The sequence below is a fragment of the Ischnura elegans genome, chromosome 7 (assembly GCF_921293095.1).
Source record: "Ischnura elegans chromosome 7, ioIscEleg1.1, whole genome shotgun sequence".
NCBI lineage: Eukaryota > Metazoa > Arthropoda > Insecta > Odonata > Coenagrionidae > Ischnura > Ischnura elegans.
In genome coordinates this window covers 23,743,904-23,763,407 of record NC_060252.1, presented here as the reverse complement: position 1 = coordinate 23,763,407, position 19,504 = coordinate 23,743,904, and the positions used below count along the sequence as shown (strand labels likewise).

The window sequence follows — 19,504 nt, the reverse complement described above, 5'->3', positions numbered from 1 at the left end:
ATGAGTAAAATGTTACATATCATATCAAATAATTAATTATTTTGATGTTGAATAGCACCTCGAATAAAAAAGACATGTAAACATTCTGAAATGGTAACACCGACAATACTAATATCAAATAGCTCGATGCGGTTATAAACATTGAAAAATAACGTTAACATTTTTAAATAGAAAAATAAGCGCATTTATAGTGCGAAAGAATACATTTTTTGATAAGCAGCTCGGGGAAACTTCAGTATTATGCGAAAAAAATAGGAAGAAAATACAAGTGCCAAATATGATATCGGAATTCAATTTTTTCCACCTGCACCTTCATTATGAACTTTTTCTTATAGCAAACAATCGGTAATAATTATAACGTACACTGAATAATATACGCTAATATTCGTATGAATTCGTGAAAACATGTGAATGGCGCGGTTATTATGAATGTAAACAAATAAATAACTCTTTAGGGCCCTAGAAATCGGTAATAGTCACGTGACCATACGTTGCGCCCTGTTCACACAATCTTGGTCGTAACCTAAGTTCGTACCGCGTCAGCTCGTAGCCAGTGTCGCGCGCAACGGTCCTCCATGGCGGATCCAAAGAGGGGCTAAAAAGGACTAAAGCCCCCTGGGTATCCAATTTACACTAGATAAAATGGTAATTTCGTTCAGTTATCGAATGTATTCAGGAGAGGAGAGATCCTCAGCCCTCCTTTGTCCCTGAAATGGAACCGCTGCTGACCGTAAACATCGTCTGATCGCGCGTTGTTACCGCAAAATATCAGTAGTTCCTAAAGTTGCCACTTAACTGTGGACCCAAACCCGAAGACGGTAGCTGGAACGCGTCCGAAACTGTCGTCCGCAAAAAATGAGTTGACGCGGAATTAACCCGAAAAATAATCATCTATCCAGTTATCAGTTAATTATCTAGTTTTTTCAGATGAAATAGAGGTGATTTTCAATAAAGATATTTGCAGTGTGACGCAATTTTGTTTGCCAATGGTAATTTATATTCCGATGAGTTTCAAAACATCGGCTCATGAGGGCAGCACTGCGTTACCGCGGTCACGTGAATGCAAGGTGGTTGTCACCGAGGCACTGAGCAAGGTTGTGTGAACAGGATAACTGTGTTGGGACCAAAAACCGCTCATACCCCATCCTTCCTCCATGAGTGCACTCACTATATGTTTCAACAAGAAATGCGCGACGATAAATGAAAGGCGTCGGGCGTGAGTGCAATGACGTAAGCAGAGAGCGCAACTCACCTTGTCGATCTTGTTTGGGTCGATGGTTCCGAATGAGACGCGGATGCAGTTTGCAGGAGGCCCTCCGGGGCGGGGCGCCATGAAGGCTGAGCCGGGAACAACCATCACGCCCCTGGCGGCCGCGCGGGTCATCACCAATTCGGTGACGTCATCAACGCCGACCACTTCCATCCAGATGAACATGCCCGCTTTGGGAACGTGGAATTTCACCAAACCTGGAGAAATGAAGAAGGATACTAATGATGCGGTCCAATAAACGCTACCAGTTCTCCCCAGCGGTCTGGTATTAATGATCAAGATATTATGAGAGAGCTTCATTATCATGATAGAAAAAATCCCATGGATAAGATTAAGGAACTAGATATACTGCAGAGCCGATATATGCATCATGCAGTTTTTCCGCTTACAATAAGGGACCATGATACTTGCGATAGCAAAGCTTTGTGATAGCTTAAAGACTCGGAGTAGGTAAAAATGGATCTGCATGTGCAGTTAATATCTTATTATATTTGTAAATACTAATTATCTGCATAAATTTGTGGTATGTTTTGACTGATGCATGAATCACTTACTATGCAGACTTTTCTTTCTTCCATTACCATCGCGTTTCTGATTGAGGATTGGATGAGTGACGCAAGCCTGCTATGGCAGGGGCGCAGCTAGGAATTTAGGCTAGGGGAGGTTTCAGGCCCAACAATTACTGGGGTGCTTGGGGTATTGCATACCCTCTAGGGTTAGCGGGAGTTGCGGAGGCCTTCCGCCGGAAATAATTAAGATAAATGGTTCAAAATGGTGATTTTTATGGCCTTCTGAGGGATATTTTATTAAACCTCTCACTATTCTATAAGCAATATTAATCCAATTAGGTAAAATAGATTTAACTTAAAAATTTCTGTGAGCGCTCTAGGGGGGGGGGGGGGTTTTATCCCCAAACCCCCCCCCCCTCTCTGCGCCACTGTGCTATGGAATCATACATATAGTGCCACACATCCTGGATGTGGCATGCACGATACAGGTACCTCGCAGGTGCAGTTCTCATTCGCTTCCGATAGATCGCTGACTATTCCAACCAGTGGCCCTGGATTCTAATCCCGAAGTTGCCAGAGATTTTCCAGAGACTGGCCGATCCCTGCTCATGGTGAGTACTTCAAGTTCAGCTACAGGTACTCCAGCTTCAAGTTACTACAGCTTCAGGTTCATTCCGTCCGTCTTTCAACGCCTTTCGTTAAAAAAAGTAGGCTAATACCGACGCCGAGTTTTCTCCACACTTCTTTCCCTAGTTGTGCTAATGAACTTAGATGCCAATCGCCTCCGCAAGATACCATAACAAAGGTAACCTCAACTATAGATGACGCTCGGTCTCAAAGTGTTAAGGATTCTCCTTTGGCTTATTCCCGAGCGTAATTACAATGTGGGGGAGACGCGAAGAAGAATCAAAATAACAGGAAAAGTGATGATCACGGAAAATCACTTACCAGTCAGATGTTTCTTTGCAGCGTTCACGGCTATTTCGCAAACAGAGCGATAGTAAGACCTCACAATTTCCACTTGCTTGATGAATCCCTGCATACCCCACGCATTTAGCATCTTATGAACGATCATCTGAAAGATTAAAAAAAAAAATACTAAAATGAGCCAAAGTATTTGAAAAAAAATAAATTTTAACTTATTCTTCATCTTAGCGGGAATGAAAATGGAATGGTATCCAAAAAGGTGTTAATAGCACACACAATAGTACACCAGCTTACGGATAACATTGCAATTGAAAGCAGAAATAAACAGAAAAATGAACGTAAACAAAATTAAAACGTTATCGCCATCACAACTACTGAAAACAAAAGCATTTCTACCAACTTTTTTATGTACTAAGGCCTGCTTAAGAATCTTTCAACTGCAAATGTGTATTGTAATATAAACAAAATAGGAACGACACACCGTTCGATAGATTACAAAACAATTAGTAAATTCTATCGAACCAAATTTGCATAACAATGTAGAGTTGGATAATTTTTACCAAACAAGCAAGCACCTTCGTAAAATTAATCATAACTTCGATAAAAGTTACCAAACCCTGAATCGTATTGAATTAATTCTATTATTTTTACCAAACTCTTTCGTACAATTGACCAAATTATGAAATATCAAAATGTTTTATGAAATATATCAAGAGCGTTTGGTAAAATAAATCAAGTTCTTAATAATTAACATCAAATTTTTAAGTATATTTAACAAAAATACTCCCTATCACCCCAGTTTGATAGTTTTAATTAAATCTTTTTTTCCGAGCATAGAAGGCAGATTTTTGTTGACTCTTCGGTCGCATTTTAACCGTTTTGTTTTAATAAATAATAACCGGTGATGAGTGCAATGCGATCCACTTTTTTTTTCAATATTTTGCCTTATAATGTCTGCCATTGCGAGGCATTGCATTGAGATTTTATAAAATTTGGTATATCACATCATCATGCGTATAAATATAGCTCAAAATCGCTAATTAAATCTTATTTCCCCGTGAAACTCGGATCAATTTGTCCGTCAGCGACGCGAGTCGCGACTTTTGTGAACCCAATTTAATGCGCGATGGTTGATAACACATTTAGAGGCCAACTTGAGGATCCTCTTTCGTAATACTCGTGTGCATACCAAACAACGGGTAGTGATTGAGTTTCTTTTTTCGGAAAACCACGGTATCACACACACACATTCAGGGGCGCTTGCAGTATGTCTTTCAATGGACGAAATCACGTTGAGTCGTTGGGCAATGCGTCATCTCCGCTACGTGGATGATGAAGACTTATTGATGTACATTCAATAGTTTTCGGCTCAACTTTGTGGAAATTAATACACGAAAATGAAGAAGAGACTTCGTTGCTTTCCACAGATTTATTTCGTTCGTACGACATGTTTCGACCATAGAGGTCATTATCAAGTACCTAATAATATCATATAATTAATAAGTAATAATTATCAAGTACTTGATAATGACCTCTATGGTCGAAACTTGTCGCACGGACGAAATAAATCTGTGGAAAGCGACGAAGTCTCTTCTTCATTTTCGTTTCACGTATTGATGTAGTACGACATTGGCTCCGACATTGACCGGTGGAATGGTACTGTGCAGGCATGCATGCCCTCTCTTTAAGGTGGCTTCAAGCCGTAGCATTGAATGGAGATTACGTTAAAAAATGGTGTTGCTTAGCTAAAAGATTGGGGAATGACATGATATATTTGAATGCTAAATAAAAAAACCCTGTTTCAGAAAATAAATGTGTCGCATTACTTATCGAACTCCCTTCATATTATCTTTACTACCCTTTTATATGCATCTGGTACCTTTCGCTAGGTTGCCATAATCATGAACGTATTGTATTCATACATGGAATACCTGGCTTATCGATGAGACGTGACCAACAGTAATTTGCATGTGGTACTCTATCTTCTGGATGAGAGGTTTTGGTCCAGTTGCCATGGCTATCCGGAATCCGGGCGTCATCAGCTTCGTTAAACCTGCCACTCTAATGACCCTCTGATCAGTGTCCATTGTTAGAAATGACACCGGCCTCTCCTGAATAAAAGCAAAGAGAGAAGGAGGTAATTATGGTTCCAAAAATGTGATACACATTACGTTCACCGTAGAGATGAATTAATCAAAGCCAAGTTTGCACATCGAAGTTCGCTGCCATGAATATTGAAAATTAAAGGATGTCAGACTTCGCACTTAGCCGTGATGCCTTTTCTGAGGCCCGCCGCGGCGCCGCCAGTCCACGTGAGGCCACAAACAAATGAATTCTATGAAAACTTACCGAGTTTCGTAATATTTTCGTGATATTAATCACCCATATTGACAAAGGCAGTCACTATCTGATACAATAAGGATCCATATAATCCTTGAGCATCACATATGATTTGCGAGAAGCAAACAAATAAAAATTCTGCATGATATACTGCTCTTAAGAAAACATAGATGGGCACACAATGGAATCACTAATAAACCCCACTCATAAAAGGAGACAATTAGCATTACTGGGTGTTATTCATAGAATGTGTAAAAAAAATTTACCAGTTAAGATGGTGCGTTACCATGCAGCAAGCATCGAATACCACGAGGTACTTAATTAGCACTGAACAAACTTTAAGTCTTCATTACGGAGAGTTTGTTCTTTTCCTTTGCATATCTCTAGCACGTGGATCATCCAGGGACAAAATTAGACCTTTTTTATCTATATTTCACCGAGATATTTCTAGAGTTCTCTTCCAACTACAAATATCCGCCATGCAACACAAGGCGATCACAGAAGTCTCGGTCTATTGTAGTAAATACAATACCGTATAATAGACGGTAGTTGTTTTCATTTTTGCAAAAAATGGCCATGTTTCTAACACTGAGGCATTATCATTGCTGTGAATGATCTTTTTTTTATTCTCACTTACTTGGTGAAAAATATAATCAGTGCGATGTCAGAGGTCTGAGTTGATGGTGGGACCATCTGCGTCGATGGTGATGCATAGTTACAAAGGAACAAACTGTTTACTTATATGCTCGTAGTTTTGGAACAGTTAAATCAAAGCTGTTTGAACGACATCATGAGAAAGGGCAATTGATGCTATTTCTATGATTAACTTGTAAACTTCATTGCAACACCACATCTGGCCTAACTTCTACTCAACTTTTAATTTCAGTTTATACCAGTGAAGGGCGATTAAATGCACCCTACTATGAAACGAATGTGTGCCGCGTGTATGATCGTGGATGCACATACCTCTGTGTAGTAATGGAAGAAATAGGGGTCATCTTCGAGGATGATGAGGTCGTAATCGCAGGCCAGTTTGTATATTTTCTTCAATCGTTCCTCCGGAATGCTAGTGCCGGCTGGGTTGCTCCCGTGTGGAACCAGGTACAAGAGCTGCAACGCAAGCAAAGGAGGAAAATACTATGACGATTAATGCACAAATAAAAAGGACACCGATTCAGACAAAAGTTGCCACCAATCTCATAAAAACACTTCATACATTTTTTTCTAATTATGATGGATGCGTCTGTTAATAACTTAAACAGAGAACTCCAATGCTACCAGCCAATAATGACGAAGTCGTGATAGCCTTTTACTTCTTCAAGCAGTTCTAAATTTACAATTACATAATACCATGCCACCACTAGGATGTTTGCCAATGAGTGACCATTAACCAGCACGCAGCATGCAAGAAAATAGCCCCACATACACACCAGGTGGTCATAAATATTACACTTAATAACAAAAAATACTGAGACATTCATGCGAAGGCAAAAGTTTCCAACAACTTTAAATCTCTATAGTACTTCTATGCAAGATTACAAAATTTATTTGCATATTCAATAGTTATTGGGTATTCCCAAAAAATGCTTAAATTTCTTCACACAACCGGTTACAATACAGTTTGTATTATATTCAGCTGTCTTCTTCTCAAAACATTTCGTTTACACGAACTGGCGGGAAAATATTACGGGAAGAGTTTCCACTCCGAGCGAAATGAAATGAAAGAAAACGTAATCGTAATTCTTTGAAATTATACGGAATACATGGATTAAAAAGATAAGTTGACGAATAAATGTACCATTCTCACGGAATTTTAAATTAATTGAGTAAATTTAAAATATAAATGCGCGAAAGTTGCCATCCTTTTCTAATGATTCGGTGACGTCATGCGAGTTCCAGTTCATTCGCTCATAAAGAGCGGCTCATTGAGGAATGTAATCGCTCAAAATATTGTTGATAGCAATGCAATGAACCACACGAGGCCCATCACGAGGACAGGATGTTGGCTCAGGGCGATTCCGAAAGCACCCACTATCACGTTATCTTGAATTCGATTTCCCATGATGACGAAGGACAACGATCTCAAATGACACTTACATATTCTTCAGAGATTGTGCAATACTCACATTTCCCATTTTGTTGTAGTCCCCACCGCTAGCGATGCGAACCTTTTCCAGTTCTTTGTGCAGCAACTCAGGAATAATGCCGTCTGCATCTTCAGCAATGGGACGGTAGTCAGGAACATATGGGCGCATCTGAAATGTCAACAATGTTTGATATTGAGAATTCATTTATTCATTTGAAAAGTATAAAAAGAGGCACAGGTAAAAAGCGCAAAAGTTTCTATTGCATATCAACCCTAAAATTTGTTAAGATTTGTAAAATTTGTAGTCCAACATTATTTAGTGAATAAAGTTGAACCATTTGTACGATAGCTGTATTTTTATTTACCTGATAGTAATCAGTTCTATTGTCTGACTGCTTAATCGACGACTGAGCTCGCTTATCTCGCAGCTAACCTCTATATCTAGAGGTCGACCCACAATCCGCAACCCGGAGGCTTTAAGCTCAGCCGCGAGGAAAAAATTAGCATGCCGCGATTTGCCGACAACAAAACCGCCATATCTTATCTAATAATCAATTTCATCAGAAAAATTATCCATGACCGTTACAGCGAAAGAGAGATTACTGAAAAAATTCCAATGATTATGGGAAAGACAAAGGCGAGGTAAGCTGAAGATGATAATCAGGTTTGCAGTGGAAAAGAAGACACAATTCTCTTTCTGATGTCCTAAAGTACTGTTGCGCCCGTTTTCCTATAAGGCACTACCAAAATAGTAAATTGATCCCCCTGCTCAATATTGTGACAATGGTTTGGTTTTGATGTTTCAACATAAAGGAAAAAATTTCCTATGAAGAAGGAAACTTCCAAGAATTTCCGTAGATGTACAAGGCAATGCCATCTTATGATAAAAAAAGTTACAATTGCGGTTCTGCAGTGTTAGGCAATGCGAACGACCCCGCAAGAGGGGGGGGGGCTGTCCCCCATATGTATCTGACTGGTAGAATGGACATGGGAAACCCAAACGACTAGTTCTCTCCTAAAAACTTATATGCATCAATAAAATGTGATTGTTTACTGTAAAGCAAAAGTAAGGCTATATGTCGATGACTAAGTTCTAACAACACGTATCTCGAAAATAGCAACTTTTCAGGAGAGCAAAAAAACGATTTATTTCTTTGATTGTGAATAATTTTAATTGAAATTAAAACCATAAAATACATCAAACTGAAAAAAGAAGCATGCATTTGCAAGCAAAGAGTTGTTTTTTGCTTGAATTTTATTGTTTATCAGCAGTATTGACTCAGACCGGCCAAATTTTGAGGTAGGTGTTGTTAGAAGATAGCCATCGATATGTGGTTACCATGTCGATGCCAGAGGCGTAGGAGGGGTCGGCCAGGAAAAGGGGTCTCCCGCGCTCCAACATCATTTCGAACACCTTGCAGATGCCATCTTGGTGTCCGCTGACGATAATGGTCTCCGCGTCGTACGGTGGTTTGTTGAAGTGATCTATGATTTCCTTCAATTGCTTCCTCAGCGGTGGAAACCTGTAAGTATAAGGTGCCGAAAACAGAGAGTATTAGGTGAAGGACTCAAGCCATTCAACTTCACACCCAGTGGCGCCGACTCCGTGGGGCCTGGGGGGGCCCGAGCCCCCTCAAAAATTCGTTATGGGTGTGAGGAAAATATGTGTCAGGCTTGTCGATTTTCCCCAGAGTATCCAGATATCGAGATTCGAGTTATCAGGGTTCTAATGTTGATCATATGACTCTTCAGACCGTTTAACACGGGGCACGGAATTGCGCAGGTTAGAGCTGCATTAATTTCTAAAATGGCGTGGAATTGCGCGAATGCATGAACGAAATTAGAACAGGGGCTATTTTGCCGTCTCGCATCCACGCATTCTCGCATGTGTTCTAGTAATCCACCGCTTTACACGACGCAATTTTGATTGCGCCTTCGCACGTACATCAGATTGCGCAATTGTACCGTGTAAAACGGCCTTTCTAAAATGCTTAAAAACTTAAAAGTCACTACTTATAAAATTTCCCGGGGCAAGATCCCCGGTTTGGCGCCGCCCCCCCAATATATTTTGTAAGTCGGCATCCCTGTTCACACCCATTCTTTAGGACGGTTTATTCATTTAAAAAAATTAGCGATTACCGCTGGTGAAAGGCATACATAGGCGTAACATTCTTATAAACGGGGAGTGCAAGGGACTTCGCGAGGATGAGGATGCAAAAAGAATGGAAAAAAGTAGCGCGACGGGTATTTTATTAAATAATTTATTTTGTAACTTATTGCTGGAGTGGTGTGGATAATAAATCAACCTCCTCTTCTTCCCTCCATTCAGTGTCTTCATTTTCTGAGTCACTTTCCATTTGTATAATTATCGGCTCCATAATAGCGTCCCTAGCAATTTCTTTTTTCAGATCTTTATCTTGCAGCTGTTCTGCGTGACGGACGGACACAGGCAGCCCAATTCCTTTCCCCGTTGAAAATAACGAAGAACATTAAACACAACGCTCTTCGCGCTACTGCGAAGCAGCATGTTGACTTCTTCCTCCATAGCGCCTTCAATAAACACCCAAGGTATCCAAAACTATATAGGTTGTAATACCCAAAAGTAAATACTGAGTTGAGGAAAAGGGTTAGGGTTTGGTAAGAAAGGGATCGGAAAAGTACTGAGAGGGAATAGGTGGAGGGAGGGAGTCGGTGCTGATGGGAATGCAAAAGATGAATAAAAATTTTCTGGAAAAGAGATGGAAAAGGATTGAAGTGGAAGAATAAGGAACAGTAAGTTATAATAAGTTGGATTTAAATGGAAGAATCGAAGAGCACCAAGAGAGCTCGCGAGATTTAGCAACACGGCTAGCAGATTCACAAAGTTGACACGACGGAGGTCTGAGAGCGACTGAAGTTCCGAAGTACTAGGCCACGCCTACTGTCTGCTGATTGGCAGAGGGAAAGTCACGTGAAGATAAACTTTCCCTCCTCTCACCCCAACTCGGTTAAGCCAAACCAGCTCACCCGCAAAGATAAAGTGAACAGACCTTAATTATCCGTGCAGAACACTTAGCGTGACATTCCAAAAATCCAGTACATCAATAGAAAAAAATTAGCGTGGAACAGAGAGAAATTAGCACGAAACCGTGGGGTCTGGTCGAATTGTTATCAACACAAAAGAGGATCCTCAAATCGGCCTCTAAAAGTGTTGTCGCCCTCCGCGCTAGCAGTCCAAGATGTGCGCACTTCCCAAAGCCGGATAGCAAAGCCCGAAATTTGAACACCAGGTGACAAGGCGAATGATTTTTTCTCTGTGAAATTTTCGCACAATAGGGTAGTTTCCTTCATCAAAGAAACCGAAAGGCATTGATTGCGATTTGTTACCCACAATTACTGTATTCATAATATACAAATTATTTCGTTTTAGAAATACCGGTTTAGACGAATGGCAATGGTCCATTTTTATCCTCATTTGAAAAGGGCCAGATTGGCGCCCATGCGATGCCACTCCACGTGACGTCACAGGGACCTAGTTTCTATAGGAGAAGATAGGAGTTATACATCGTCTGAGATTACCAATGCATGCATGAGGCGCAGAGCTCAGGGAAACATGTCTTAATAATCACCTATTAAAACTGGCTAAGGTCGGAAAGTTTTCTTCGTTTGATAAGGTATTAATAAACCTTTTTTAAGCCAAGCGCTACCAGACAGCAAGGTACTCAGCTACCCTCTAGCATCCTGCGTCCTATCAGCGCTCAGAGCCTCGATCAAGGTCACCTCACAAGGCGGGAGGGGGAACCAGAAATACGTCACACGGAGAGATTTCCTTACCCGTCGCGTTTTCGCGCGCTTGAAATTTTTCACTTTTCATTTAATCGCGAAAAATAGATATCGTCATTTAAAAATCTAAAAGCGTGAAATACGTACTCCAGGAGTAATAATCTTCCGATATAGGCAATAAAAAAATAATAGGAAACCACCCTATTATGCATTGCGAATGACTACGTAAAGTTATCACCTTGGCAAGTCCCGGTACACCAACTTAAATCAGTCAAGAGCGAACAACATGTTCAAAGTTCGATGCACGCAAATGCTTCAAAAGGTGTAACATTCACTCACGTCACGGATTTTGAAGAATTTTCTCATTTCAACACGTCAAAGGCGTGGAGCTCATACCCCTGATTTCATGAAACACCAGTGGTCAATACATAATGCATATGGCCGTTTACACCGGATCACCTGTTCGCTGCGATACCAACATCGGCTATTGTATTCCCGGATTACGAAGAGCTTACCCTCCGGTGGGTTGGTACTGCACAGCTTCCGTGAGATCATCTCCCTCGATTGAGAACGAAGTCCCGTCCTTCAGTTCCACGGAGATGTTCTTGAAGGGGAAGATGTTCGGGCTGCAGTACCCGCCAGCCATCTTCATCGTGTCCGGAGGGGCCACCGCATACTTGTCATCTGAAACACATTCAATGCGCCCGTTCACCATTTGCAAAATTTATATAATTCTACATCTACATACTACCCCGCTAGCCGCCTAAAAGGCGTGTGGCAGGGGGTGTTAGGACACCAGCCATTTGCGCATAAAAAGAACTGCTCTAACGAAATTACGATTGGCATTTATTAAAGTCCTTTATGGTTTGAGAGAAAAGGAATTCGCATATCTAACAGTTCGGCAAAACATCCCTCTTAATTTATCGCTTCTGTTGGGCCTGGAAATATATCGCGGCTCTAATATTATGTTCTCCATGTCGCTCAACAATCTTAAGCCTAGCGCGCAGCCTCCGAGTCTCCAGCAGCTCCCAGCCTGATTCCCTTAACATGTGGGTAACGCTCTTTGTACGCCCGTAGCAGTTTTTGACGAAACGCGCAGCCTTCCTTTGTATTTCATCCAGTTCGCGGATTAAGTCTTTCTGCACCGGATCCTATACGCTCGCTGCATATTCAAGGTTCGGACGGACGAGTGAGAAATAGCACCTTTCTTTCACTTTCCCATCCGAAAATCTTCCCACAATACGCTTGACGTATCCTGATTTCTTCAGGGCTATGCCGCAAATATTCCTTATATCTGTTCCCCACGATAGGTTCGAGGTTATCGTAACTCCCAGGTACATCACTTTGTTGCCTTCATGTTAATCCATAGCATAAGCATGATTGAAATTGAACAAACTCTGCAAAAAATGCTCCGACATGCACTTTCTCAGATTAAGATCGAGTCCCCATATTATTATATCCGAGTAATTATTCCATATTAGCATCGATTAAAAAAATTGACCTAATGGAAACCAAATATTAAAAAAACAAGCAACTTGGCACTTGGAGACTTCGTATGATCTCGCTTTCGGGCAGCCGAGTTATTTATAAAGAAATGTAAGAAAATCATTGAATGTAAATTTAGAAATTTTGTAGCGTTTCAGTAAATCACTCATTCTGCATCTATGAAGTCCTTTCTCTCCTATGATATGAGCTAGAGAAATGAGGTTTTCTGCGTTTAATTTGGATTCTCTGTTTCCATGTCAAAGTTGTTGATTTAGAGTTTAAACAGATGATAGGGCAGAGATAATTGTAAGAAAACGTTAGATAAAAAAAGAAAACATGTTTTTAAAGTAAGAGAGATTAAAATATCACGTATTTATACAAAAGTTTGGCAAGAAAAAAAGTGCAAAGGCATTGGATAATGGAGTGAGATACACTCCTTTAAATATTGATATTTAATTTCTCTCTCCACATGAAAAATTAGTACACAGAGAGAAAAACAATACTTTATTTTTGTTATGTGACCGTCAAAGGGATAAAGCGCATAGCACTAACATAAGCGGAGTTATTTCTTTCATTAAATGATAAGTGTTTAATCTCTTAAGAAGAATCTCTTAAATCTCTTAGGGAAGGCCGGTCCTTAGGGAAGTGGGAAGGGGTCCGTAGTCGGGACATTTTGCTATCTTAACTTGGCGCACCACCCAACTTGAGTTTATTGCTTTCCTAGAGGCGGTCTGACCTGCAAGTGAAGCTGCACCAGCTTAATAGATGAGGTCTTTACCCTCTACCCGCCTCCTTTTGGATGGGTTTTATTGCATATCCGCCGCTAGTGTGCATTTTTGCACAAAATCCAAACATTACACATTTCTCTTTACGATGTCCAGCCCTACCCCTACAAGGTATTCAGGGGAATACCCACATTTCTATGGGTAAAGATTACTCCTCTTTTTAACAAATCCAAATTTCGTTCGAAACATTTTGATACCCTTCAGTTTCTCCTTTCTTGTCGATGTGAACACATACCCATCACTAATTGAGAAGTCCTATTTTGACTACAGTTTTGTGATTTTTCAGTGATCTCGCAAAGAAATTATAATGTTGTTATAACAAAAAATTGTTATTCAGTGATTTATTCCTGACAACCACAGAAATAAGGATTATTGTGCAGGTGTACTCCGTTTCTAATTCCCGTTTTTTAAAATTGATGTGAGACGAGGCACCGCACTAATTTTTCATATTTTCCCTTCTATTTGATGTTTAAACATTTTAGAAAGAAGACTGTTGTGCAGCTTTTTGCAAACCTTTGTTTTTTATTGCTGTCTGTCAAAAATGGCATGGGCATTTACGCGGCGAGAACTGCACGGAAAAATGCTGGAGAAAAAAGAGAAAACCATGGATGCTCGAAAAAGGAATTTGAATGGATATCTGGAGAGTTGTTTCAGATTGCACGGAGATGAGGAGGCAAAACTTGAGCTTATTAATTTTTTGAACATGAAATTTTTCATTCCTACGAGAGAAGATAGCGAGCTAGTTCGCGATTAAACTCTTTTTTGGAGAGGAATGGCACTTGGTTGGACAAAATTGTTGATTTCCCTTACGTTGTATTTCGCAACCTTCATCTACATCTACATCTTCCTTCCTTCCAAGCACCTCAGATTCGAATTTTCCTAGTATTCTAATGGTGACATGGGGTCCCCTGGGATATCGTTCTAGTAGTCTCATTTTTTTAACAGGTACCTCCGCTATAAGAAGGGGTAGGCCAAGTGAACAAATTCACTGACGTCACTACGCGCTCCAAAATGAGGAAAACGAAGTTGCCTGAAGTCAATCAATTTTCAGGAGTAGAAGAAGAATTAATCTTTCAAATCTCAACAATTTTGAGATCACTGTCTTGGGGATTTTTGAATGATCCACTAAAATTTATAAAGGTCTGTATGGATACAGCGGAAAATTTTGTTAGACATTATGGATGATATTACATGCCACCCACAGTGCACAAAGTATTGATGCATGGTGCAGATGTCATCGAGTCGGCTCTTCTTCCTGTTGGAGAACTGTCGGATGAGGCCCAGGAATATCGCAATAATTTAATTAATAATTTGAAAATGACAGAATATATTCCTCTTTCATTTTTTTCGCTTCATATCCGACTGATCACTCCAGCAATGAGAATCGGAGACAACCAAGATCAAGGGTAAACAGTGTAGCGTGGCAATGTAGGGAATAAGTGGGACGCAGAAGAGAGCGTAGGAAGAGAACGGCAGGGCAAACACTGTTACATTCCTCAGCTGATTGATTGGATCGTAAATAAAGCAAATCGCATCATTTTTACGAGCGACCAACACTTATCGTTCCAATGCAGCGCAACGAGACATTACACAACCGCACCAAGGTCAGCTCCGTCCTTATCTTTCCACTGTCTACGCCCGTGAACTCAAAACAATGGAATGTCGGTCGCTATGCACGGGAGTAATTGAAGCCAGGCTCAAGCCCATCCATGTGAACTAGCCACCACAACAGGCGTGTGGCGGGGGGTGTTAGCACAATAGTCGTTAACAAAATAAAGGTAAAGCGCTTACAAAATTCCCCTGAGCGTTTATTTAAGCCCATTGCTGGGGGAAATTCGAATTGAAATCTAATTCACATACCAACCCGTTCTGCAAAATATCTCTCTTAATTTATCGCTCCTGTCGGACTTGTAAGCATAGTGGGGTTCTAATATTATGTTCTCCGTGTCGCTCTGAAAGATATCTATTCCCAATTGGTAAAGCAATCTAAGCCTAGCGCGCAGCCTACGAGTCTCTAAAGGCCGTTTTACACGGGGCACGGAATTGCGCAGGTTAGAACTGCATTAATTTCTAGAATGTCGTGGAATTGCGCGAATGCATGAACGAAATTAGAACAGGGGCCATTTTGCCATCTCACGTCCACGCATTCTCGCATGTGTTCTAGCAATTAACCGCTTTATTTGACTACGCCTTCGTACACACGTCTGATTGTACGTGCCCCGTGTAAAACGGCCTTAACAGCTCCCAGCCTAATTCGTTTAACATCTAAGCAACGCTTTCTGTATGCCCGTAGCAGTTTTTATGGTTCGCGCAGCTTTCCTTCGAATTTTGTTTACCTCGCGGGCTTAGTCTATCCGCACCAGATACTACATAATCGCTGCATATTCAAGGTGCGATCGGACGCGTGAGAAAAAGCACCTCGCTTTTACTTTTTTAATCCGACAATCCCGCAATTCTCACAACACGCTTGACGAATTCTAGATTCTTCACGGCTCTGTCAAAGATATTTTTTTATGTGTTCCCCGCGATGGGATCGAAGTGGTCCTAACTCCCTGATATTCCACTGCATTTTTCGCTTTTATAATAACATTACCTACAACGAATGTATATGTGAGGATATTTGAACGATCCATGCATGAAATATACCGCCGCACATTTTCTCAGGTTAAGTTTTTGTCCAAACTCTTGAACAATTGACTCGTCGGAAAAACGTTATTTAATTCCGACAAATGTAAAATACCTAGTTTGCGGACGAACCTGCTATCTGACGTGAAATTTGTGATCTCGCTTACTTTGAAATTCCATCATATTATATAAAATTTTATTTAAATAAAAGTTTTCTTGTGAGTTATTGTGACAAATTCTCAAAATCCAGAAATAATATGTCCACTTGTCTTTTCAAAACACAATATTTGAGAAATGCCGTGAAGAAAGAGTGCGAGCTGTGTTTCGCATGATCTGCCATTCCGGAATCCGTGCTGCAAACCATGTAGGAAGTTTAGATGGTCAAAGAAATTCATATTATTGCTTACAAGTTCGAGAATATTTCCCGAGGAAACATGGTTGAATTCAATGCATTTTACCAGCAAAACCACGGCAGAGCGCGCGCATTTTTATTTAATATTTTCACTTATATTGTTTAAAATATGAAATAGAATTTTTTATTTTCGTGAAAGTGTATTTTTACGAATTTTTTTTCCTCCTTTGACCAAGCATAAGCTTGAAGATGTGAACGAGTTCTCTTACCTGGGAAGCCGAATTACCAGCGATGGACGGAGCAAGAAAGAAATACACAGTAGAATAGCGCAGGCGAAGAGGGCTTTCTACAAAAAGAAGAATCTTCTTACAGCTGAAAATACCAGCATAGAAGTGAGGAAACAATTCATCAGATGCTACATATAGAGTATGTTTCTCTATGGAAGCGAGGCTTGGACGTTGACAGCAGCAGAGAAGTCAAGAGTGGAAGCATTCGAAATGTGGTGCTACCGAAGAATGATGAAGATAAAATGGATTGACCGTGTGAGTAACCATGAAGTGCTAAGGAGAGTAGGAGAAAAGAGAAGCCTCCTAGAAACATTAAGCAGAAGAAGGGACAACTTAGTTGGCCACATTTTGAGGCACGATGGTCTGATGAAGACAATCGTTGAAGGACAAGTGGAAGGGAAAAAGGGCAAGGGACGGCCCCGAATGAGTTATATCGGACAGGTTATAAAGGATGTAAAAGAGAATAAATATGTAGCTATGAAGAGATTAGCGGATAGGAGAGAGAAATGGAGAGCTGCGTCAAACCAATCTTAGGATTGTTGACTAATGATGATGATGACCACTGAATCGGATTTCATAAACACATCGCAAATATGGTTGAATTGTAACGGTCTTTGCTTTCTTTGTATACTTAATAAGTTCCCGTTGCACTTATTTCCCAATGTCTACTCTCGCATGTACCGAATTAGTTAACATGTGTTGAAAGAATAAAACCATTGTAGTTCAACAAACCACTTCCTGTGACAACAGATCAGAATATTCCAGTTGTTATCACACCCCACACCAGAGTCAAAATTTATTCCCTACACCCTCTTCTATATAAAATAATTTGGATACCCGTAAGGGCGACACGGAGAACATTATCTCAGAGCCTCACCGTATTTCCAGGTACGACAGGAAGTATAATATTTATTTCGCCGAATGGATAGATAATAGAATTCGTATCTTCCCTTAACAATAAAAATAAATGTAATAATGACTTCAATAAATGCCAGACGGGATTTCATACGCGCATTTCTTTTTTTTTAATAGCTGGGGTCCCCTCCCCTCGCTACACGCATATCAAGGCAACTTGCGAGATAGTATCGACCGCTCCTAGCCGCAAAGTAGAATCTCGAAAATCAGGCGTATCTTGAACTGATAGTCCAGAAACTCGTGAGTGTAAATTTAGAAGCATATAATCGTATCTGGAATTTCGTCCCTAAAAATTGCAATGCGGTCTGAATTTGAAATATCATCGTATTGATACTTTTCTCGCATATAGGGCTACCTTTTGAAATGGGTTTAGCAGTATGCTGAACAAACAAATACACAAGTTTCATCCGATTCGGTTGATTCGTTTTTTACAGACATTTCCGTCCGACCCCATAATCTTCTATTGCAACATTTTGCCTGCGCCAGAAAAACGAGTCAAACATCATTTGCGAAATCTATCTTCAGTGAACTGTTAAAATATTGAGATTTAACACGAATTTTTTTTCATTAAATAATAATTCAGAAACAAGAATGAGAATTGTGTTCACAAAACGAAAATCGGATTATTGGCCGAGATACAGATTTTTAGACTGATAATGTGACGTACGATTTTATGGACGATATTTCAGATACGGTTTTAAGGCTAATATTTTACACATACGATTTTATGGACAAGACATTGAAAATACGCCTGAATGGAATGAGATTATTGGATTCTACTTTGAGGCTAGGAACAGTTGGTATGTAGATGTAGATAACATCTAATCACATATTAATAAAAAAGAAAATAATTATTCCAATGTTAGGTGTAAAAAAAAAACTTTTCCAAAGTAACCCATATACTTCCTTAATGCGATAATCGTAACAACAGTCAAGTAAAGACCTTGGAAGGATGATATGACTTAATTGTCAGATTTCCGTCAGGGTAGTTATTTTTAGCAATACCTCATCGCCCCAAACTTCGGTTAAGTTCTCTGATTTATTCTAACGTATCTGAGATATAAATTTGCCAGGCAAATATCATAAAGATGTCATACATTTTTCACATAAACTCAAACTTAAAATTACGCACTTTTACGTAGGAAACTTGAAATACTCATCAAAATTTTGGTTAGCTATTGAATGTTGCTAGGCCACACGAGTATTATATTCTGACATTTTACTTGTACCTACGTAGATTCAACCTTAAAATCAAATTTCTGACATTTCAATGAAAAGTGTCTACAACCACAACCAACACATTCTGACGTTTCAGAAAACTTCACATTTAACTTTTCCTCGCTCAAATTTTGGGAATTTCGCTGAAAAACTTCCGAAATTTTATTTTTAATCAAATTTCAGTGATCTGCCAGGCTTTTGGCTAAAAAAATTATGCATTTAGAAATGTTTATTCGAATTTTCAGAAATGAATCCGGTTCTTTTTTTTCAAAAAATTGTCCGAATATAGTCAGATCCTACCATCAGGAAAGCGTGTAGAAAATATTATACCTACTCACCAAGGGTTCTCAGCAAGGCTGGCTTTCTCCTTCTTCCTAGGTCATTCAAGTACTTGTCGTAGTCCCTTTCGCCAGTGGAAGACATGATTATTACTTAATTGGACAAAGAAGTTGAAGAACTGCCGCAATGTTTCCGGAAAAAGACGCGTTCGAAATTGCCAGCCAATTTTGCACTGCACGAAAATCAGACAGCGGTCGGGCAACTTGCTGCAAAGAGAGCTTCTGCTTCGACGAAGACTCGCAAAGGAAGTGGCACAGCAAGAAGATGAGAAGTTTACTCCCGTCGGCTCCTCAGCTGATAACAAGTGACGCCTTCCCCGATTCGTCTCATTCATGATTTCAGACCTCCTGACGCCACGTATTGCTCTTGCGCCTTATCGCCGAGCACGTCAACTTATGATATTATACCAAGGAGGTTGTGAATATCTGGAGGCGCTGTGTCCGAGTTTTTAGCGTGGTCAAAAGTCCGCCATCTTGGTTTGACAATTTTTGGACTTAAGTCTCCGACTGATATTTTGCGGTGGCTAAGTTTTCTTCTGAAAATGCGCTACATCAAGTGAAAAATGATACCATAATCATCAGTATTTCGCCGGTGATTGTCATAG

At 40.1% G+C, this 19,504-nt stretch overlaps 1 protein-coding gene across 1 annotated transcript in view; it reads right to left on the bottom strand.

Annotated features, from left to right (window-relative positions):
- The window catches only part of LOC124162036 (kynurenine/alpha-aminoadipate aminotransferase, mitochondrial-like), a 357,705-nt gene extending 338,516 nt beyond the window's left edge, over window positions 1-19,189 (bottom strand). Inside the window, exons 1-8 of the mRNA XM_046538366.1 lie at window positions 18,900-19,189; window positions 11,410-11,578; window positions 8,472-8,655; window positions 7,173-7,301; window positions 6,013-6,156; window positions 4,638-4,817; window positions 2,728-2,854; window positions 1,253-1,467 (exon numbers count right to left, since the gene is read on the bottom strand). Of these exons, the coding sequence (XP_046394322.1) occupies window positions 1,253-1,467; window positions 2,728-2,854; window positions 4,638-4,817; window positions 6,013-6,156; window positions 7,173-7,301; window positions 8,472-8,655; window positions 11,410-11,578; window positions 18,900-18,984 (1,233 nt within the window). The 5' untranslated portion in view covers window positions 18,985-19,189. The remainder of the gene's footprint in view (window positions 1-1,252; window positions 1,468-2,727; window positions 2,855-4,637; window positions 4,818-6,012; window positions 6,157-7,172; window positions 7,302-8,471; window positions 8,656-11,409; window positions 11,579-18,899) is intronic.
- Window positions 19,190-19,504: the final 315 nt, after the last annotated feature.